Source organism: Watersipora subatra, chromosome 11 (genome assembly GCF_963576615.1).
Source record: "Watersipora subatra chromosome 11, tzWatSuba1.1, whole genome shotgun sequence".
NCBI classification, from domain to species: Eukaryota; Metazoa; Bryozoa; class Gymnolaemata; order Cheilostomatida; family Watersiporidae; genus Watersipora; species Watersipora subatra.
The window spans coordinates 16,074,316-16,099,004 of record NC_088718.1 but is presented as its reverse complement, the minus strand read 5'-3'; the positions used below and the strand labels follow the sequence as shown (position 1 = coordinate 16,099,004).

Sequence of the window (24,689 nt, the reverse complement as noted above, 5' to 3'; positions counted from 1 at the left end):
ACGTCAATGCAGTGGGTTTCTATATCAATTCCCAAAAATGTTTTCAATAAAGTGCCCGGATCATGCGAGAAAAAATCCAAGTTGTGATCAGTTATGCATGGCTCTTGCATCAGACAGTGGCAATTATAATCTACTATATACCTATGTGCGAAATGCAGAAAATAGACAACACCAATAATTGCAAAACATATTGTTCATAATATGACCATAATACTCTCTGTACAGGTCTTCGACGACTGGCATGCAGCATCCAGTCAAGGAAATAAGTTCGCCCTTGGACATCTAGGAAATTAGGATTGGCTTTTAGAGTGCATTTATATATCGCTGCCAGAAGTCAGCATTACCTTTATATTACTAAATGTGTTTTTTTCTGATCTTCCCGCGATTAAAGGGTCACTCACGTAAAATTTTAAGACTTTATCAGAAAATATAGATATTCTTTCATTTGAGATTTTGTTAGTGGTTTGAAGTGATCTGACTGGCACAATGTTTCAAAATCCTGCCATTCAAATCGACCAAACTTGATCTCAGCTAAACTGCACAAAAGAAAAATACGTTTCCAGACTTCCTCAAAAATGATGTTAGTAGTCATGCATATTGTATATAAGTGATAATAAATATGCGGTCTCATCAGTATCAGACACTTATATGTTTACACAGCTTTTAGCGAAAAAAATGAGACATTTTTTTATCAATGTATGATTAATTATTTTCAACATCTAAAGCAATGTATAGCTGCTATTTGTGATGTTTATTATAACAATCATGAGCAAATACACAATATAATATATGTCAATAGAGATGCGTAACACTGCAACTTGAAAGCAATAGCCAATGTCATAACGAGAGGGACAAACAGGAAACACGACTACTGGCGTCATTTTACGGAGACGACTTTTTCTTTCGAGTATTTCAACCGTGATCAAATGATGCCAATTTATCTTAAAACATCCTAACAGTAAGACGACTGAAAATATCAACAAAAAATCTTAAAGAACAGAAAAGTATGTAAATTTTTGGTAAAATCTTTTATAAATCGCCATGAGTGAGCCTTCAATGATTCTAATGGAAGCTCATACAAACACTCATATGAAACAACTAAAAAGCCTGAGTACCTCGCAGCTAGTGAATTCTTCCGAGTCCTGATCACTGCCCTTCTTATAGAGGCCCATAATAAAAGGAACAGGGGCATCAAGGAAGTGCTGCATGGAAGCTGGCAGTATTGGCACGTAAACATGAGCCCAGTTGAATGGAAACAAGAGAGCAGATATAGACTCACACACCAGCATCAATCTACAAATATAATGACCTGCCAGGTGAAGATGAAATAAGAGGCAACATGCAACGCTTGTGGTAGCTTGATGAAGGCCCTTCGGATTACATCGCAGGCGCTCGACATGCTCGACATGAGCATAATATTTTGCCCTTGACAATTATACGAATAAACCTTTATTATGGTATTCTTCCTCCGTGCTTCAAGTACCTCTCGTAATGCAGGTAATTTTCAACAGTAATTTACTATGAGCGGGGCTGTACCCTCCTATAATACTGCAGCTACTGCCATGGCAGTATCATTTTTTGAGTCTCAAAATCCCCGAATTCACATCATTTTTGCTTGATTTTAATAAATCTTTAAAAAGCTGAAAAAACACAACATTTTTACTTATGAGCGCCGCCATTTTGAATCAGTATTTGTAGTAACAACACTAAGTCACGCGCTTCGCGAGAGGTATCATTGATGTCTAAACTATCCCACTCATCACCAAGTGCATTTTTTTGCAAATTCAACTGCAATTATTAAATAGGAATTAGAAATAAGAATTAAATAGGAATATTAAATATTATTCAACTTAAATTATTTCATAGGAGACTACTCGTCTACTACACCATTCAGCATTGTGCCCGGTGATAATTTTACCTCATGCTAGCTGTGGCCAACCCCTTTAGCAGTTTTCATTCACATCACATTTTTAATAAGCGTTGTTGAAGACAATCTCAATAAACAGTTGCATATTTTAAAAACAGTGGTTTATAATGTCAAATTTGCTGTTAGAACATGTGCCCCATCAAGAGCCAAGTTTGCTAGATTTGTGCCATTTTGACTAGTTATACTAAAAAATTTCCCGAGGAAGAACCCCCGCCACCGAGAGGGTGCTCGGCACCCCTCTCGGACTCTCCCCGCAGTGCCATTTTTAAACAGGTAGATACAGCCCTGACTATGAGTTGTAAATGATTCCAAATCGGAAAGCATCCAAATCACCAAAGAACTTTTTCCTTACAGGCAGTTAATGCCATGATGTTTAAATTTACAAAGATATACTTGTACAAAATTTGTGCAGATTTAATCAGAAAGTATCGGTATTTTTCTATGATTCGTGATAGTTGTTGTTTGAGGTGATCTGACTGCCAGTATGTTTCAAGATAAGCATCGATAAAACTTGATCGTGATTAAAACACTCAGATCAAACAAAAGTGTGATTATGACAAAGTGTGACCAACAAAATAGAGACGCTGAATGCTTCAACTTAAACACAATAAGATATATTGATATATATAAACACAACAGCCGATATCAGCTATTACCACGCCAACAACTAGTCATGTCATTTCTCATGTATCTTTCTTACTAGCGTTTTAATAGCAATTAAATGTTGTCAAATTTAATCTAGAAACATCCTGGCAGTCAGATCACCTGAAGCATCAAAAACAATCTCAAATGATAGAAAAATATCATAAAACTATTGTTAAATAATTATTGTTTAAATAGTTATTATTTAATTATATAATTATATACAATGTGTATATTAAACAATTAAGTTATTTAATATACACATACATAATGCGTATATCAAATAATTATTTAATGTAAACACACATGTGTGAATTGAATACTTAAATTATTCAATTAATAATTAAATATACATATTATGTATTAATATACACATTATGTATATTAATATGATACTTTCTGATAAAATCTACTGAATATTTGTGTAAGTTTATCTTTACGTAAACTAAAAATTATGTTAGCTAGTAAACATCAACTAAATTATGTTAGCTAGTTAACATCAACTAAATTATGTTAGCTAGTAAACATCAACTAAATTATGTTAGCTAGTTAACATCAACTAAATTATGTTAGCTAGTTAACATCAACTAAATTATGTTAGCTAGTTAACATCAACTAAATTATGTTAGCTAGTTAACATCAACTAAATTATGTTAGCTAGTTAACATCAACTAAATTATGTTAGCTAGTTAACATCAACTAAATTATGTTAGCTAGTTAACATCAACTAAATTATGTTAGCTAGTTAACATCAACTAAATTATGTTAGCTAGTTAACATCAACTAAATTATGTTAGCTAGTTAACATCAACTAAATTATGTTAGCTAGTTAACATCAACTAAATTATGTTAGCTAGTTAACATCAACTAAATTATGTTAGCTAGTAAACATCAACTAAATTATGTTAGCTAGTTAACATCAACTAAATTATGTTAGCTAGTTAACATCAACTAAATTATGTTAGCTAGTAAACATCAACTAAATTATGTTAGCTAGTAAACATCAACTAAATTATGTTAGCTAGTTAACATCAACTAAATTATGTTAGCTAGTAAACATCAACTAAATTATGTTAGCTAGTTAACATCAACTAAATTATGTTAGCTAGTTAACATCAACTAAATTATGTTAGCTAGTAAACATCAACTAAATTATGTTAGCTAGTAAACATCAACTAAATTATGTTAGCTAGTAAACATCAACTAAAGCCAACACTTGTTAATATGTAAACTCAAGGGTGATTATGCGAATTCAAATTGGACCAAAGCTATTCATTTCAAGACTTTCCCAGTTGAACTACGTACAATAGTGTCTACAAAATGACCTCTTGCAAAATCGAATTATTACTTTTTCCTCAGTTGTAGTTACTCGGTAGGGGTCTACATGAAAGAACTTTCGGCCCACTCGAGTAGACACGAGGAAAATCAATAATCATTGGCAAAACTCACTTTAAAAGCCCCTCGCCACTCGGCGTAGCAAGAAATATTGATGTTGAGTGACTAGCCCAGGATTAAAGGCCTACATCATCAGAGAGAAATTTGAATATGAAGCTAGAAGGAGAAGAGCGAGTGATGAACGACTAGAGGTAGATAGAAGACTTGATGAGTAACATTGAGCTGCAGGACACAGTCTACTTTCCAGGGCCACAGTCTGTGAGCAATCCCTTGAAGCAGGGCAGGATGTGTGCAAGGAATCCCTCGAAGATTCAGTGTCATATCTGCTTAGCTAACTCACTAGCCCGGGATTAAAAGGACACATTATCACCACAGGCTGGGTGTGTTTTTAAGACCACAGTTGCACAAACAATGGCATATGTTATAATCTCTATAAACATGTTAACAGCCACGAAAAATCTATAAAAGAGACTCAAAATATCAGGTCCAGTTATATCTCACTATAAAAACATTGATAACACAAATATGGAATCATCCACTCATTTGTATAATTACCAAAAAACAGATTTCCAGAAAAAATTTGCCAGCAGATATTGCTTATAGCTAGCCCAACTGAAAATATTAGTTTTAGAAGACTTAAGGGAAAATCTTAGAGCTGTATTTTACTGAAACAATCTGACAGCCCCTACCAGAAATTATCCTTTTGTTAGTAGCCAGGGAAACTGCATAGAGACCAGCTTTACAAAGCCGGTTTTATAAACCTATCTGTCTCGCACTGCCTTCATCCATATTACAGCCGCGAGTTCACATAGTCTGGCGTAGAACTAGGAAGCAAGCAAACGATTTCCTGGTATGACCTCAGTATGACATAGGCGTCCTAGCGTGTAGCAACTCATCCACAAATATAACTTTTATTACGTCTGGCTATTTCTCAAACGTGATACAATATACTGTTTCAGTACCACTAATCTCTACACACCAGAGATTAAACCTTCAACATTGAATAGACCAATATGATACAGCTAATGACTCGCTTTGCTTGATCAATTCGCGATGTGCTCCGAATATCGCCAGCCAAATGAGTACTCAACGTATGACAACCATTACTATAGTAACCAATTCATAACGTATCAAACCAGTCTAAATATACACAATGACGATACAAAAACGTTATTGTTTGGACAAGCTATGTATTTTTATTAATAGAGCGCTATGACGCCTCAACTACATGTGTTACCATAGGATCTTCACTTTTAAACATCACAAGCCACACAGACAGACACACAGTTTTTATAGCATTTTGATGATTTTTGGGTCATATCAAAAAATAACTGGTCCCCAACAAAAACTCCATAGTCTACCATGTACACAGTTAAACTGATTGCACTTCTGCTAACATTCTACCAACATTCACCATCTTCCTCTGACGTACAACATCCATAACATCCACACACAGGGAAGTATCCACCTGTTTGAAAATGGTACTGCAGGGATAGTCCAAGAGAAGTGCCGAGCGCCCTCTCGGTGGGGGAGGGGGTTCGGGGGTTCTCCCTCGGAAAATTTTTTAGTATAATTAGTCAAAATGGTGCAAATCTAGCACACTTGGCTCCTGATGGGGCACATGTTCTAACAGCAAATTTGACATTATAATCCAGTTTTCTAAATATAAAACTGTTTATTGAGATTGTCTTTAACAATGCTTATTAAAAATATAATGTGAATGAGAACTGCTAAAGGGGTTGGCCACAGCTAGCATGAGGTAGAATTATCACCGGGTACAATGCTGAATGGTGTTGGAGAGGAGTAGTCTCCTATGAAATAATTCAATTAAATAATATTGTAGAGTTAAAAAGTAAAATTAATAGAGCACGATGTTAAAAATAATGCACTTATACTATAGTCTATAATACAGAGCAAGTAGTAGTAGATTTAAGTTTGAGCTATGCATGTTACATGCATAGCTCAAACTTAAATTTATTTCTATGAACAAAATCTTTTGTACAGAAACATTCATTTACATATCTACTACTACAAAAAATACAACCATGTACAATTGTCTCTGTATGAAATGCTTGGAAGCATTCCTTTCGGTAGAGTCCGATGCTATAACGTTGCTGTGCGAGCTACCATAACGATTGTTTTTCTCTGTATATTCTAAGCATAATAAAAGTCTAAAAAGTTTACATCAGTTCTATCATCTGAATTATTGTTATTCTAATCACACCAAAAATCACTTATGATCGGAGGTTCAAATACTATTTTATTTTACCGTTTTGAAAGTCGAGCCGATGTTGACTGGTATTTCCAGCTTTTATTCTTTTCCAAGGAGGCGCGATTTCTTTAGCACGAAGCAACGCCTTTCGGATAATCGCTTCATATTGGAACTTATCGGCTAATATCTTGTTGATGATATTTTAAACTTACTAGCATTCATATCCATACGAGATGGCAGCTTTATAAACGTCTACCGAAAGCGACATAAGTGCCGTTTTCCCACGCAACCGATAAACGACATTTTGGTCATTTCCCTAGCCAAAGTGTTACAATCAAGCACAAATGAGCCTTTTTCGAGCCTCAAAAAATGGTACTGCCATGGCAGTAGCTGCAGTATAGGAGGATACGGCCCTGTCCACACATCATCTTCCTCTAACGTACAACATCTATAACATCCGCACACCATCTTCCTCTGACGTACAACATCCATAACATCCGCACATCATCTTCGTCTGATGTACAACATCCATAACATCCGCACACCATCTTCCTCTAACGTACAACATCCATAACATCCGCACACCATCTTCCTCTGACGTACAACATCCATAACATCCGCACACCATCTTCCTCTGACGTACAACATCCATAACATCGGCACATAAAACTGATCCTTCAACAAACCCGCCTTACTCAAGAACTAATCGTGTCCATGAACCAGCTAAGCTCATCAACTAATTCCACTAATGAATCAGCATTGCTAACTACTTAACTCCACCCATTAACTAAGTCACCAATAACTAGCTGTCTTTGATTAGCTCCGCCCATTGACTAACTTCATCCATGGAGTAAATACGCTTCTCGACTAACCCCGCCCATCAGCTAATTTAAAAAATAACCAGGTTCAAGAATAACTATATCCGTCCATTGACTATCTCCGTCCATTGACTATCTCCGCCCACATACTATCTCCGCCCACATACTATTTCCGCCCATATCCTAACTCCGCCTATCGAATAACTCCGCCCACCGACTAACTCCTCAAATAACTGGTTCAGCCCATTGACTAACTCCACTCATGATACAGCTCTGTCCATAAACTAGCTGCACATATTAATTAAACCCACCCACAAATCAACTCCAGCTATAACCTAGCTCCGCAGACAAAACCAACCTGTAGTAGTTACAGGATGTGACGAGCACTCGTTGTTCAAGAAGGACACAATTGACTAGGGTGATCAACTGCTTCGGGCCAAGCATCGAGAGGACTGTGCTCAGAGGGTAGTCCAAGAGGGGCAACTCTTGACCTCCTTAAACAAACGAAAAGAACAAACCTACAAAAGCTAAAGGTCAATACGGCTTCAAATGCCATTTTGAATATTGCAAAATTCCTGATGACGTAGGGTACATGGAGTAACGCCTACACAGGCGATGAATACAATGTAGACCTTACCTGGTCGGTAACAGCTCATGTTCCGTTTGCCAACAAAAAGCCGTGAGCTCCTTGCAGGCGGTGGCAGCTGCACCTCATACAACAGGTTATATATGTAGGACTCTAACGGCAGCGATCCAGATAGTTTCATGGCCATTTTGTGTAGATGGAGGAGGCTAGCTTCGGACGCCCTGTAGACGTAAAAAATTGTAAAAAAGGCATGGTAAAGGCACTTTTACTAATATCTCAGAATCTAAAAAACTTCAATCAGTGTGAATTACATTACAAACAAATGTTTTGTCAGCAGCCATTTTGAATTTCTCAATCGGGTAGAAGTGCCTCGTTATTTCAATGATATCTCAAGAGCAAATATTCCAATCTACATAAAACTTCGACACTGCCAAAAACATAATACGCAGAAAGTGAACAAAAATTCCTCATCCTATGTAACCCGAAAATATAGAGAAAAGGGAAGCAAAACTAGGCCGAGTTTACTCTTACGCTAGACCGGATGGGAAAACAATTCCCCGAATTGTGTCGGCCCAGGCTTCCAAGTAATAAAACCTTCTTCTGTAATGCTCTATTCCAACGGCGAGGGTCGTGACTTCAACAATTCACCACTACAATTCTATTCTTCAGCATACCTATTCAATTCCCATGGTGGTGCACATTGGAGAAGAGAAAATTGACTTCTTTTACACGTTAAACCACTGTCTATGAATGAAACAAATTTGATCAGCATAAGATTGGTTCACAGATTGGCAGCATTTGAACACCATTGCATGATGGTCATAAATTTGCAAAGAGTGACCACGCGTCAGAAGAGTGACCACCAGTGTCAGAAGAGAACTCTATAAATTACTTGTGTCAGAAGAGAACTCTATAAATTACTTTGAAGTTGGAACAACATCGTGCCAGCGAAGGTCACTAAAAATTGAATCGATACAAATATTGCTCTTGAAAAAAATTGGTGGCAGAAAATAAATTTGAAAATTGTTCTAATTTGGTCATAGACAGTGACTAAATAAGTACATTGTACAACAGTACTACAGTACTCAGTACTAGTCTCTACTAATTTACTCTCATTCAGTTTCAGCTCGAGAGTTAGCTCTTGAAAGCTCAAAAACGAAAAATTGCCGTACATTGGAATCAGTTTATTTCTCCGATGTCATTACATTTGGTTATTGTTTTGTCACGTGATGTTTTCACGTGAATTGAAAGGCCAATAAAAGGCTCAATATAAAACTCCTCGTAGCACTAGTTTATGACAAACACTTTGGGTTTTACCGAAGACCCTGTAGTAAATATAGATGCTCGCTAGTTTACAGTTTAGTTTCGGCTTGGTCTAATCGTCAAGTCGTAATCTGATCATGTGACCCAATACTTCGCAAATAATTTCTGCAGCACTTTTCGATTATCACAGGTGACCAACAGGCTCGTCATGATTATTAGACAATGATATGTACTCCTTTGAGCTAAGGTTAAGAAATTAAACCAATTTTAAGTTTAAGTTATAAGATATCAGTGTTGAAAGTGACAACATTACAATGACGATGAAATAGACGCGTAAGAACAATAGTTCAATAATACTTCACGCATTCAATAATTTTTTTGAATGCGTTAAGTATATTTGTGAAAATACTTCGACGAATGAGGTTGCGTGAAAGTGTAAACAAGCCATTTTGTACAACTATGTCCCATTTGAGCCGTTTTGGAAAGATATTCTAATCTACTGCGGTTTTGTGATGGCGGCGATTAACTGTTCGCTTTTGAGTTTTAAAGAGCTTGTAATCATATTTCCACATATTTTGCACCTACAACACAGCAGAGTAAGACATAATGAATCTTTTGATACCAAATAACTGTAATGTGAATTTTGTTGCAAGTCAACCTTTAAGAAAATGTGGAGAATGTCTAGCGTATTAGAACCACCTAAATACTACTGTAACATTTAAAGTGATTGGTGCCAGTTTATAGGATGGTGCACATGTAACTTTTGATTTCTTTTTATTGACATCAGTAAATCCATTAAGGCATTAGTATGTTGGTGTGAAAGAATAGAAAAACGGTATTCGTTATTTGTTATTCGTTATTTGTGTGGATAAGAAATTTGGAGTAGCAAAACCTATCCATTGGTCACTGATGATAAATTTATCCCCGACTATAGCTATAACTATAGCCCAACTGTGGTTAATGTCAAGGTTACTGAATTTGAGTGGCATTCATTAAAAGCGTCACAAAACTTCTCTTTTTTGTTTTTGTAAAGCAATAAACTCTGCCATGTCTATTGTGGTTAGACAGTAACAGCAGACAATTATTATCTCATAAATAGGGCTCGCTTACAAAACGAAAGCTTAATAAACGCTTGTCACCTCAATAAGACCAATAATCAGAGAAAGTGGCAGAATTTCTATCACGCTTGGATTGGTGCAATTGTGATCGTATTGGTGTGACTGTGATCATATTGGTGTGACTGTGATTGTATTGGTGTGACCGTGATCATATTGGTGTGACCGTGATCATATTGGTGTGACTGTGATTGGATTTTTTTTCGATTCGCTATCATTTGCTTCAAGGTAACGTAAAAAACAGTCATTTCCAAAAGAAGGTGAAAGTTGATAAGCGTGGTTCGTATATCAGCTACGAAACTCTTATACAACAGTCACATGCAGCTTGTGCTGGCCTTGACCTTTACAACCAACTCTTGTGCTCACCCATCGGCGGAAACTAGCATAGCTACTCATTTCATCGCAATGTGTTAGTTTAGGGAATCTGCCACCAGTCCTCCCAGTGATATTTCAGTACCTTGTCTTAACCGTGCCATCAAAAGCACATGATTTAAGAAAGGGACTCAACCTACCGGTGGAATGGCAGGGACATGACGAAGCACATGCACTTGGCAGCATAGACCTGCTGCAGGGGACGATAGCTCGATAAGCGTCCAACGCTTGTCTTCTGTAGCTCCTTGTGAAATTCCTTGCAAAGGGTATTGATCTGGTCTAAGATTCCATCGTCTCTCACCTAGACAACAGAAAATAGATGACTGCCAAAACTAGCATTCCCAATCATATATATGCAAGAAATGATTTGTTCAACTAGTTGTCCAACTAGTGACAGTGAAACTGAACTCACACAACATTTCAGTAGATTTCATTAGAAAGTACCGGTATTTTTCTATCATTTGTGATAGTTTTTGGTGTTTGAGGTGGTCTGACTGCCAGAATGTTTCAAGATTAAAATCAATAAAACTTTATTGCGGTTACAATGGTCAGATTAAGCAAAAGTGCGATTACGACATCGGTAACAGCAAAGAGACTGAGAAAATAGAGACGCGTAACGCTGCAACTTGAACATAATAGGCGATATCAACTATAGCAACTAGTGACGTCATTTCGCACATTTTTTCTGAGCGTTTTAACCATGCTCAAGTTTTGTCAATTTTAATCTTGAAACATCCTGGCAGTCACATCACCTCAGACATAAAAAGCAATCGCAAATAATGGAAAAAGTCGATACTTTCTTATAAAATATGATGAACTAGGTAACATGCAAGTTCATCATTAACGAAACTGCAGGATTCCAGAAACTCGCCATGTACTGTCGGACTGTCGGATTGTAGCGATAACAACGAAAAATATTATGGATAGAACCTGAATTGAGCACCATTGGAAGCAGGGTTGTTGGCCCTATAGTCAGTGTTAGTACCCTACCAGGAACCCACCGTAATAATCCACTGCAGCTCCATTGAACTTTAAATGCATGTTCCTATGATTTGGTGAATGGCTTTTAGTGTAAACTCGCCTGCTACTAAAACTCATGCACAAACTATAAAGAGTGAGTAGCACTGCTATTGCACACGTTATACTTGCTAAGTAGCTTCAGGAGATTTGTTGCAATTGATTTAGCTATGGCAGATCTTAATTGCTTTCCAGTAATCACACATTTCTCATTTTTAAGTGTTGCCGCAAAACAACTTTTTTTTATTTTTAAGAGAACGTTTACTTTTATTATGGCCACTAGTACCCTAGCACTTCGGTGTGCCGTAGGAAACTGTCAGGTGTAATAACTATACGTACAATTATTCTGAAATGCTGCACAGGGGTTGAATGATACAATAGTTAGAGTGTAAGTCTACTATGCTGAAACGAGTGTGAATCCCGTAACGATGGCATAAGGCCAAAACTATGTGACCGCTGATGCAATGCACATCAATCGCATGTTATCTTATCTCCTTTTTGTAATTTTGACTGCAAAAGTTACCCAAAATGCCTAGCTTAAGCGCATCTTCAGTTTGTCATTGATATCTAAAACTCTTGAAATGCAGAGTATTACAAAACTGAACAGGTTTGTAATGAAAATATTACTATGTATTGCTGGACGTTAATATGGAAGACAATGTGTGAACTCAAGTAGCAAGAAGTTGAATGGTATGTGCAGCAGTTCTAGGAAATGTGACAGGAGATTTATGGAAATTTTAATACGCAACTTTTTGCTCTTATTTGTTTAAACTAAATTTAAATTTGCCTGTTTTTTGTCTGCTTTCTGAGTGTTAGAGCATCCAAAGCCTGTTGATTACACAGCAAATTCTGCCTGAGAGCCAGACTCTTAAGCCTGTGCACATCATTGATATCCAAAGACTAGACATACGCACTATTTCAAACTAAAATATGTTTTAGTCTACTGTAATTATTTTTGCAAATGGGTAGACTTTACGATCGGGGGGGGGGGGGGGGGGGGGGGGTGGGTAGGGGGGTTTTCCATTAGACAAAGAAGAATAATATTAAACATCGCAATGTTTGGTGTAGAGAAAAACTGATCCTATGATGAACAAATCATAATAATTAGCGTTTCAATCACTATGTTTCCATGATGCGCAGTACTGCGAAGCAGCCCCCTCCGAAGTTGAGGGATTGTACGTTTCCATGCTGTGCAGTGGTTTTCAGCAAATTAGCCAGAATAGAGAAATTGCATAAATCGAATCGCTGGATGGATACATGAAATCAATCATGCGTACCGAACGTCAGAAACGGTCTTTTTATGCTTTTGTCATCATTATACTTTTATTTACAATACACATTCACAATGTTTTACAAACTTTAACACAATTTTTACAAATAATATATTTTTAATAAATATTTATCTAAGTAATAGATTATTGAAATGTTACTTTAGGGCTTGCCACCTATTTTTCGAAAAGTGTTGGTATCGATAACAAAGTCCAGGAAAGTAATCACTTCATCATCTTCGTAGGAGCAGACCATAATTAAATTTGAGTGAAAAAATATCGGGAGAATAGCAAAAACAAAGATAAGCAGGATAACTTTTGTACTAGTCTATGACGCTCGAAGAATCTGTTTCCACGGCATGAGAGCTATGCGCAGCCACTGCGCAAATGCTGTTTCCTTGCTGCGAATTTGCACTGGCTTCGCACTGACCAGTGCGCAGTGATTTCAGTGCGAAGACGCCGTTTCCATGATTCGGAGAGGGCGCAACTCCGAAGCAGTGCGCATCATGGAAACATAGTGATTCTGTCCAATCAAGAGCTAATCGAATGAACAATGTCATTGGTGCATGTACCAAGTAAAACAATATAAAAATAAACTTTACGCCTTCAATAGGTCCAATTGAAACATAGTTCACAACATGAACAGGAAAAATCTCTGTGCGATGACCCTACGTGAAGACGCTGGGAGAATGCTTGCAGTCACCAACTTGGAAAGAATTTTCATTGTATTCCTGACCTTTCAAGAGGTTTTCCAAAATTTTTGTTCGAGACTAAATCTTAAACTAACATTAGCTTGAAGAGGACAAATGAAAAGGGTTTAAAAGCTATCACGCACATAGAGTCCAAACACACGCAAGCAAGTGTGAACCCTGAGAATGTGTCAAACAACAGGATCAAAGGTTGATAACGTATGACAAGAGATTGATCCTAGCAACTCTTTGGTTACAAAACGCTTGTGAGTAAACATTGTACATTATGTTATACAGTCCTGTCTAAATTACACATGAAATACACGCACTATTGCATTTGAGATTTGTGAGACACTCACAGCTGTTAGTTCGCATGGCACTTTTTGATGGTCATATGATTTGTGAGAGTAGTTGGATATAGCTTATAGACTGTATAGCTTAGTAATTGATCCTTTCCGTTTTACCAGTTTCCATTGTAAGTTTGATGCGAATTTGGAGTTGTGTGGACATTGAGGTGTGGACATTGAGGTGTGGACATTTGCATGTTATGGATTAAGGCGAGGGCTTTGTTAAAAATGAGATTTCTAAGCCAGAGGTCATAGTCGCGTATTCAGAACTGCTCAAATCGGAATAATAATGACTAGGGCGTGGAAAATGTTTAAATTGGAATAGCTTGTGTGGCATTTTCTTGCGTATATTTTCGCCAGAGCCGTTTTTATTTTTCACAAACATGAAACATTCCATAAAAAATAACGAGTAACAAAACTCGCTGGACTTGCGGATGGTGGAAACTTGCGGAGTTATCACACCCTGGAAACACAGTAAATTATTCATGAACACGCACTATCGTATTTGAGATCTGTGGGACACCAACAACTGTTGGTTCGCATTGTAATGTTTGATGGTAGGACTGTGGCGGTTATATGACTTGTAGGGATAGTTTGGTATAGATTAGTGCTTGTAATAAATCCTTTTCGTGTTACCAACTGTTTCCTAGTTCAGCACCTGTCTACCATGCGGCACTAAACGTAGCTGCTGGGATGTCAACAAATATCAAAACGTTGTCTTAGCAAATAGGATGCAACAGGATTGTTTTGACATGAACCTTGATATATCTGCAGTAGTGGACGACATCAGAGCGATAACGAAGTCGGAGTCAAAATGAAACTATGCAGGTCTATGCTGACAAAATATCATACCTATGCAGGCCTACATAGACCTACACAGACATATTCAAGCCTACACAGACATATGCAACCCTACACAGATCTGTGCAGGTCTACACAGACCTACATAGACCTACGCAGACCTACACAGGCCTATGCAGACCTACATAGGCCTACACAGACCTACATAAACCTGCGTAGACCTACACAGGTCTACGCAGACCTACATAGGCCTATACAGACTTACGCAGACCTACACAGGCCTATAAACGCCTATACAGACCCACACAGGTCTATGTAGGCCTACACATACTTATGTAGGCCTACATAGACCTATGCCTACTGTGTGGTTCCCATATCGCTGGCAAGAAGCTAGAGGCCAGCATGCCAAGTAAAAATATGGTGGCTTATATACAAAAAGCTTCATCACCATTGATTACTTGACCAGACTGCCTAGGTAATGCCGAAAATGGCGATTTTCAAAAAAGATAGAAGTTAACAAATCTGGTCCCCATATTACCTACAAAACTGGCAACAGTCTCATGCAGCATGCACTAGCCTTCACCATGACTTTCAGAAAAGTTTCATCGGTGGCTGTGGTGAAAGTTGGACAGCAATCAACTCCTGCGATGATCACAGGCGCCATCAGCAGTGCTCAAACACAAGTTTTTATTTTATTGCACTGCAGTAGTTTTGTTGTTGCTCACAGTGATATATGCTTTAGAATGGTGATGTTTGGCAAGGAATGTCTTAGTGACAATATAGCGGAGGTCAGTCAAGCGTGTCAAAATTTCCGTTACATCTAATACAAACACAGCATTTTTAATAACACAGACACCAGCTATATATTAGCCAGAGGTCACCAATATAATGTTGTTTTCCCTCGCAATCATATACTACATATTTGTATTCCTGTTTTTTGTTACTGTACTAAATGATTGCAATGCCGGCCTTACCACTTCCACAACTTTTCAAACTTCACAAGGAGACAAGCCCTGCACTAACATAATTAGCCAATGAGATGCTAGCACTTCAAAAGGCAGCATTCTGAGCACTAACGAGATTGGCCAATGAGATTCAAGCATTGCAAAAGGCAGCATTCTCAGCACTAACATAATTAGCCAATGAGATGCAAGCACTTGAAAACCGCTTCAAACGAACATCAATAGACTGATATTAGCCTCGATGCAACAGATGCAACAGCGTATTGGGCGAGATAAAGATCCACAAACACAGCAACCAACAAAGCAAGGTTGATTTACAAACGAAAAGCACTTGCTCAGACTACCCTTCATATACTACAGATTTTGGATGTCTTTTAACAAATATAAATACAATACAACAACATATATAATATAATACTTTTCTTGCCAAACAAAAAGGTGGATGACACTTGCAGTATATCGTTAATCATATGGTGTCACGCCGCTAACAAGTGACACGCTTAACAACTACCACACTGTATTAGAAGATATTTGTAGATCCTTAAAATATCATTGATATTGACGATGTAACGAAGACTGAATTGTCTGTATAAAACTGTTATGATTGTATAGAAACTGTTCATTGAATCTCCGTAACAACTGCACTTCAAAAACTATTAATCATTTAATGGTGTACTAACAGCTCCAAGCTGTTAGTACACCATTACAACAATATGTTCATAAAAAGTTTTATAGCTTGTGTCTGTTGTTAATTCCAAATCATAGGCCTGCTGACCTTTAAACCACCAGAATTGTCAGTTAAATAAATTTCATTCCATTGTGAATGTCTTGACTTATAATTATAATTTAAGAGATTGGGCTAGAGAACAGAGCTATAAAATATAGGTAATATGATAGGATAGGATCCTATAATGTTAGGAGATTTCTAAGTTCATGTCCAGTTTTCATGCATTTATAGAGTGAGAATTAGTTAAATTATTGTAGTTTCCTATGAAATAAATCATAGATTTTTATCGAGCATCTTTAATAGCTACTATTATCTTTATAAACAAATCACATTATTTTAAAGTACAGTGAAACTCGGATAACTCAAACTTCAAGGGACCGAGCAAAAGTGTTCGAATTATCAGAGCGTTCAAGTTATCAGAGCACTGTCACAAGTCCATGTATTTACTTATTCATTAGAAGATACATGTACATATACAATCTATAATATAAATCAAAAGCACAAATGGCTTGTTTCAAATTAAATGCTTCTAATGTAAAGTTTAAAACGTTTTTATTAAAAGGTATAGAGATTTTTCTATCACTTGAGATTGGTTTGTTGTTTGAGGTGATGTTATTGCAAGGACATTTTTTAGATTGACATTGGCAAAACTTGATCGTTGTTGAAATGCTCAAAAGAAAAGACATCAGTACATATACAAACTATAATATAAATCAAAAGCACAAATGGCTTGTTTCAAATTAAATGCTTCTAATGTAAAGTTTAAAATGTTTTTATCAAAAAGTATAAAGATTTTTCTATCACTTTAGATTGGTTCGTTGTTTGAGGTGATGTTATTGCCAGGACGTTTTTTAGATTGACATTGGCAAAACTTGATCGTTGTTGAAATGCTCAAAAGAAAAGACATCTTTTTCTTTTGAGCGTTTTCCCCACGATCAATTTTGCCGATTTTTCTTGAAGTTTATCCAAAGATTACCTCACTTTACCTCGCTTCCGAAGAGCGATCGCTAGACGGATGTTTGGTATAATTCAAATTTCACCAAACCTTTAGAAAAGTCGTTGACAAAAATATTTTGCCAATGGTGGTAATAACGACGCTTATGAAATACGAAAAGTTGAGGTTTACCTCTATGGCTTGGAATAAAGTGATTTTTTAAAGCGATAGCAACCGTTTCGGTAGTCGTTGGGCAAAAAACAGTTCGAATTAACAGTGTTGAGTTCGAGTTATCTATAGCAATTTATCATTATGTGGGAACGGACCAAAGGAAATGTTCGAATTAACCATGTGTTCGAGCTATCCGTGGGCGAGTTATCCATGTTTCACTGTATATATATTTTATAAACTACATGTACAAATATTATTATAAAACTTGCATCTATATAAATAAATTTAAGCCTCTGTCTGTTTGTTGGTCTTCCGTGTGTCAAGTTATAGCGAGCAAAATCTAGGAATGAAAAATGCATTGCACTGGGTTTGAACTCAGAACCCTCGAAGTCTACAGGCAGGCGGGACTAAACATTACGCTAAGCTTTCCTTATCAATCTCAACTATCTTATCTTTCAAGTGCGCTGTTTTAATTTCAAATGTCTCGTGACACTCCTTCAATTTCCAGTAAAGACAATCGCTAAAAGCTGTAAACATTAATATCTCATGTTTAAGTTTGCATTATCGAGAGATATCAGTATCGTTGTATCCATCAAGCAGAAGCTAACCATCAAAATTTTGATGGATAGCTTCTGCTGTAACAGTAACCTTTTTATACACACACTTTTATGTAATCTTTCTTATTGTTAATTCAACATATTCATGATCTTTATTTTATTTTCTAAGTTTGTATCAATTGGTATCAAATCATTTTACATTGTAGTAGAACAGACTATCTAGCCATTACTTGCTAATTATCTCACATTTAAACACCCTTATATTTGTTTTATTTTTTCTCTATAGTTATTAGAACTGCACAAAACATTCTTCTCATGATATGAAATTTAATAGAATAGTAATTGTTGTATATGTTGAATAAAAATAAATTTTCTGTGCAAAAAAATTTTATTACCCGGGCAGTGCCAGGCATTCATCTATTATTAGTATGAACCATATTATTATAAACTATATATATTCTTATAAACTATATATATTATTATAAACTATATATATTATTATAAACTATATATATTATTATAAACTATATATATTCTTATAAACTATATACATTATTATAAACTATATATATTATTATAAACTATATATTATTATAAACTATATATATATTATTATAAACTATATATATTATTATAAATAATATATATTATTATAAACTATATATATTATTATAAACTATATACATTATTATAAACTATATACATTATTATAAACTATATACATTATTATAAACTATATATATATTATTATAAACTATATACATTATTATAAACTATATATATTATTATAAACTATATACATTATTATAAACTACGTACTTAAACTTTGCTTTCAGTATGTGTTCAGTAAGCTAAACTTATTTATGTTAAATTCCAAGTTCATGTTACACTTCTGTCTCGAAGGTAAGAACTCTCTACGGTACATACTGCATATAATGCATGGTAATGTTACATTTTATTGCAAATCATAACCACTAAACACACTAAAGTTACTGTAGGTAACTATAGTTACTAAGGTTAACATGCTATTTTGTTAATAATTTGTTATGCACATAAAATTTTGATGTTTACCAGGAGTTATTAGCATTAGATAATTACTATGGGTTTCTATATATTACTATAACTCTCTATACGACATCGTTGCTTTACGACGCTAAAACCGGAACGAATTAGTGTTGTATGCCTGGATCCACTGTATAACATAAATTTCCTATAATGTAAATTCCACTTGACGTGAAAAATTTATGTAAAGTTTTCGCTTTGTACTAAGCAAGATATTCCATATAGCGTAAAGTGGCAAGTATCAAAGGTTATCTCCAACATATACACTAGTAATCTGGCAGTCTAGTTCGCTGTGAGAGATCGTCAAGAGAGATCGTCATATGTGTCGGTAAAGCACAGAGAATAAGTAGCTGCGCAATTATTCAGAAATGACCAAATTTGATCTGTTGCAGGTGTAGGAGTGTCAGTATACCAATCTGAATATCACGAGTGGCAGTCTGATCTCTGATCGAAAGTTACATTTTATCTAACCTCTAACCCTAACGGATAGACAGGCGAACATATATAATAGCTTTTATTATATTAAAGATGTATTTGTTTTACTTTATTGTAGACATATAAAATATTTTCTATAATTTTTCTTTACATAGTAGCCTTACTGTCTGAAAATATGAAAAAATTCGATGCTAAGTGACATTGCAGCTGTACGCTCTCCTTAACTTACATAAAATTACCGTAATCATATAAGCTAATCCAAGTAAAAGTGCTAAAAAAGTTGTTGACACAAACTGTTAATATCACAGTTTTTCTTTTCGCTCTTTTCTTCTTCCAGGGGCCAAAGAGGTGAGTTTGAGATGATATTAGAATAGGATTAGGCAGTTCACTTATATTTTACTGTTCATATAACGTAAAATCCCTACAACATAAACTTTCCCCAGAACGGAATATTTACGTTGCAATAGGGCCTACTGTATATTAGTTAGAGACAGTTGAAATAAGCATTTTTTCCAGTAGCCACTTGGCACATCCCGCAGTTATATTGTTAAGGCTAAAAAGTCGGGTGAAATCCATCTATAGCAGTTTTTGTTAAAGTAGAATGACCGGAATATAATCCCTCAAGGTCATGTGATAACCTCAAGGTCATGTGATGTCACCTTTGCAAAGAGCCCTGCGAGTATCGCTTCTACATTTATACACTAGAGTAGCAGCATGTCTTTGATGAAGGTTATGTTAGCAGCTCAAGGAGCCCAATAATATTGACTACGACTAGTTTTTAATAGTAATAGAATATCTACTCAATGAATTTGAGTAATTTACGTGGTAGGCCCAAGTTAGTAACTTAAGCTAGTTTAAAGTTTTACTATAATAAGAGCCGTGTGCGCGCCTACCTTAATAACCATTTTGCTATTAATGATATAATTAAAGTATAATGATCAGGCGCACTAGTTACTAACCAATAGCAATTAAGAGTGAGTATTTTAACTAATGTAATGAACCTGTAAACAATTATCTGTCGCTATGGCCAGTAGTCTAGTGGTTTAGCACGCCTGTTTGCAGACTTTGCTAGCACAAGTACGAAGTTCAACGAGTTATGAAGAAAAAGAACCATAAAAACATCCAAATTAAGTTTTAAAAAGATGCAAATAGAGAGATGCATGTACTAATCATTCAAGCAGCGAACTTGAAGTCATAGCAGATGACTTCTTTTAATCAGTCAAGAATAGACAAAAATTAGAAAATTTTTCTACTTTCTTTAAAAAGGAAAAAGAAAATGTTAAGTTTGTTTCAAACCAGATCAGAACTTTCACTAAAGTAAAACTTGTTTAAAAATATCAGTAAAAATATTCTAATTTTTTAATACCACAAACATATTTCCATGTTTTATCATAATACCTCTAATGTTTCATGCGAAAAATGGGATGTGACCTTTTAAAACTACCAAAAATAGAAGTTTACAAAAATAAACGGTTTAATGTCCTGTGCCAAGCTCGCATAAACGCCCATTACAAGAACTTGAACCCTACATAGATAGACTACATATAACTTTTGCGCTATATTAACAATGACACACGCAACTACAAGCAGATACATTCCGGTCAATACTAACCTGTTCGTAAAATGTGAGCGCTGCACCGTGCACCTTAGAGCCATCTTCTCTTGTGATGATGAATGGGTGAAATTGACTTCCTTCCTCTGGTGGGTGCTCATATAGAGATACTCCATGTGGGAAACACAGCTACAAAATAATGACCAGAAATTATAACAGAAATATCTAAATATTTTAAACTGCATTTTTCGATTAAAGGCAATAAACGAACACCCATATTTGTCAGTAGAATCTCTGAAAATGTCAATATGGCATCATTGTTAATAAGTTTGCCTAAGCGATAGTAAAACAAAAAGAAATAAAAATTAAATCTTGTCAACAAACAAATTTTTTTATTTAATTTTCATTTAGTTCGCATAGCAATGAAGGCACAGTGTATGGCGCCTTACAGTGCCTCGCGTTGCGTGTTAGCAACTCAAGTTGTACAACTCGAGTTGTACAACTCGAGTTGTACAACTCGAGTTGTACAACTCGAGTTGCCGAGTTGTACAACTCGGCCTGGGTTTTTGATGAACTCGAGTTGTGTTACGCAAAACTAACACGGGTTTGTAAAAAAAGCAAAGTGAGTAATTGGAGTGTCTCATTTACAGAAATTTAATAATAATAATTTAAATATATATACACATTTAAATTATATATATTGGCGATATTTGCGCATGCATATTTATTTCTATAAATATAACGAGACAAAAACAATTGTAGAATGTAAGAAGCAAACTAAAAAACAATCTATGTGGGAACTGGGCCACTTCTTTTTTCAAATGAAAAAGGAGTTATATCTCTAGAACCTGACAAAAAACTGAATGAACACCGAAAGTGAACATAGAAATTATTTCAACGGTGTTTAATGATGCACCAAAATTCCATATAAAAAATATAGCTAGAGAAAATGAAATGATGAGATGTTCTCATGCCGAGTTGTTGAACTGGAGTTGCTGTTAAAAGAACTCGGCCTGGATTTTTGATGAACTCGAGTTGTACAACTCGAGTTGTACATGTACAACTCGAGTTGATAAATATAACTCGAGTTGTACAACCCGAGTTGTACAACTCGAGTTGCAAACTCGGCACACTATAATTCGCCATTAGCTCTAGCTTTACAGTACATACATACATAGTTTAATTTCTATTAGCTAACGGGTGCCTATTGATGTACCATTGTTAATATAACCAGATCTATGGTTATGCTACCGTAATACCAATATATTGCACCGTACTTTTACAAAGTCGCGTTGCGTGTTCACAACTCGAGTTGTGCAACTCGAGTTGGGCAACTCGAGTTGTACAACTCGAGTTGTGAACACGCAACGCGAGGCACTGTAAGGCGCCATACACAATGACTGTTCAACCGATTCATGAAGTATTTACACTCTAACATTTTACGATTTTACAGCAGCTCTTCTACTGATGTGATTTGTCAATAAAGTGACTCCTTCAACATCCTTGCACAACAGGCAAAATTATAGAACAGCAAATATATCTACCTATTTGTATACCATATCTGTGTATATAATATTTATATTAGATATGTATGAGATATATCTATATAAGCATCTATATCTAATATATACTACATTTTCTCAATTGATGATGAAAACGGAAAAACCTAAAAACTTAGAGTACCAGTTTGCATATTTCTATAACAGACTTACAGTAGTAACTGCCTGGTGATCTAATTTAGTTAATAGATCCTTATAAGGATAGTGAGCATACACTGAGGCTTGATAGGTCTGTTGCAATGGGGAAACGAGATTTTGTAGATCTGCAACATCAATATCATCACAATCATACACAAACTAAAATACAGATACTTTTCAAAGCAAATGAATATGCAATGTTAACGTATTAATAGACAGTTCGAACTATCATAGGGTAACAGCAGTAAGCTATAGGCTAGTAGTTCCACAGGGATGAACATTAAAATGAATTCAACATTAACATTATATATTTGTTCAATAACAGTAAGTTCAATATCAGCAAAAGACGAAAAGTGGAATCTAAACAGCTTCACGAAACACAAGTTCGTCGCGATTCATGCATAATGGACATTTTATAATTTTTGCAAAATGCAGCTTGAACATTTGTTTCGATAATATAGGCATTACAATTTTAGTTCGTTAGCATCCCTCTTATGCAACTAATCAAACAAAAAGAAAAATAAGAAAGATATTTCTATATCAAATTTGTGAATGCAATCGGTCGCTATATTTACCTGAGTCTTCGATGTCGCTTATTCCTTCCAACAATCCATTAAACGGAAGTAGTCCTTTGTCAGTTTTCAGACCTAATAAAACAAAATGTTCAAATATTCGACCCACTCTACTTCTCGGCATGTTTCCTTATATTTCAAACCACCAAAGTGCTTTAACTATCAGCATTTCTGATAACTTATAAAATAATAAACCGTAAGTTTACACCAGCAATACACCATAGCTCGTTTAGCGATAGCTAGCTTAGCCGCAAAACCGCGCCCACATACGTATTATGCATGCATATACACACATATATACGTATTAAAGATTAAACTCACAGGACGTATATTTTTGTTAAATTTTTTTGTTTATATAAATTATAATTTAATAATAATATTTTTGAAAACAAGGTTTCAAACTACCTATATTAATCTCCATAGCGTGCCGACAACTCGTAGTTTTTAGAAGCTTCTCGAAAGGGAAAGACAACTAAGGCTTTATCAATTATTCGCACATTGTACACGCAATTTACAATTTATAAAGAACACTGCTTTGAGTCATTGAGTGAACACTTTTTGCAAGTTTTACGATAACTAAAATAAAATAAAATAACTAAAAAATCTATAAAATTAAAAAAAAAATTAGATTTCAAACTTAGACGTGAAATTAAGCAAAACTAAGCAAAACTTAGACTGCAAAACAAATGTTTGATACTTTTACGCAACTTTTTCCAAATGTATGCATGTACCTGCATGAGTTTTTTCCACTACATTCTAATGACAATAAACTTAAAAATAATGTTTGATTATTAGTAAAAAGTTATTGTGATTAAACAAAGTTTTTATATTTGTACAAGTTAAGCCATATGTTGCTATGATTAGTATATCACAGTGTCTATAACCATTTACTTTTTGCCTTTTAAAGTAGAACAAAAAAGAAAAACTTATTTTTGTATTGATTTCAATAACTACTCAATGCATCAACATCAATGCACTCTTAAAGCAGCCTCATCATCAAACCAAAGAAGAAAATTTAAAGACTGTTGAACATATTCATTGCTAAATTCACCGAACTGTTTGACTGAGATGTTCATCAGGTATGATGTACAACAGAGAGCAGCTCTAAAAACGATAGTAATCTAGGACTACATGTACACATCTGTCAGACTTAATAAAGAAATGTTAATCTCTAATGACTCTGAAAGCGGGTCTTTGAGAGTCATTAGTTCAAGGTCTGGAAAAGTTTAGAGAACTTATCATTAGCATCTCTTATTTAGCCTTATATTATATTTAAAGGATGGGTGGTTATAACATTGTTCTCATTTGTTTGTATCCGCTGTTTAGGTGCCAACTACACAAAGTTAAAGTTACTCGAAGCATAGCATCGATAGTTTTGTCAACCAGCTAATATGTACATTGATGCTCCATCTTTCCTGCCTTTGACTACCACTATGAACTGATTTCACTCATGCCTGTTACATCGACAAAACTTGTCGATGTAAAGTAATAAAACTAAAGAAAAACTAATATGTCATGATTCCTGTCTTACCATTCACCGATAATCCAAATCTGTAAACAAGTTTGCC

The 24,689-nt window shown here is 35.4% G+C and overlaps 1 protein-coding gene across 3 annotated transcripts in view; it reads right to left on the bottom strand.

The window, feature by feature from the left end:
• The window catches only part of LOC137408144 (DENN domain-containing protein 5B-like), an 89,375-nt gene extending 66,048 nt beyond the window's left edge, over positions 1-23,327 (bottom strand). For all 3 annotated transcript variants that reach the window (XM_068094532.1, XM_068094533.1, XM_068094534.1), the window contains exons 1-7: positions 23,125-23,327; positions 22,565-22,674; positions 20,913-21,041; positions 10,471-10,631; positions 7,632-7,801; positions 7,353-7,488; positions 1,116-1,293 (exon numbers count right to left, since the gene is read on the bottom strand). In XM_068094532.1, the coding sequence (XP_067950633.1) occupies positions 1,116-1,293; positions 7,353-7,488; positions 7,632-7,801; positions 10,471-10,631; positions 20,913-21,041; positions 22,565-22,674; positions 23,125-23,245 (1,005 nt within the window). In that variant the 5' untranslated portion in view covers positions 23,246-23,327. The remainder of the gene's footprint in view (positions 1-1,115; positions 1,294-7,352; positions 7,489-7,631; positions 7,802-10,470; positions 10,632-20,912; positions 21,042-22,564; positions 22,675-23,124) is intronic.
• Between the last annotated feature and the right edge of the window lie 1,362 nt (positions 23,328-24,689).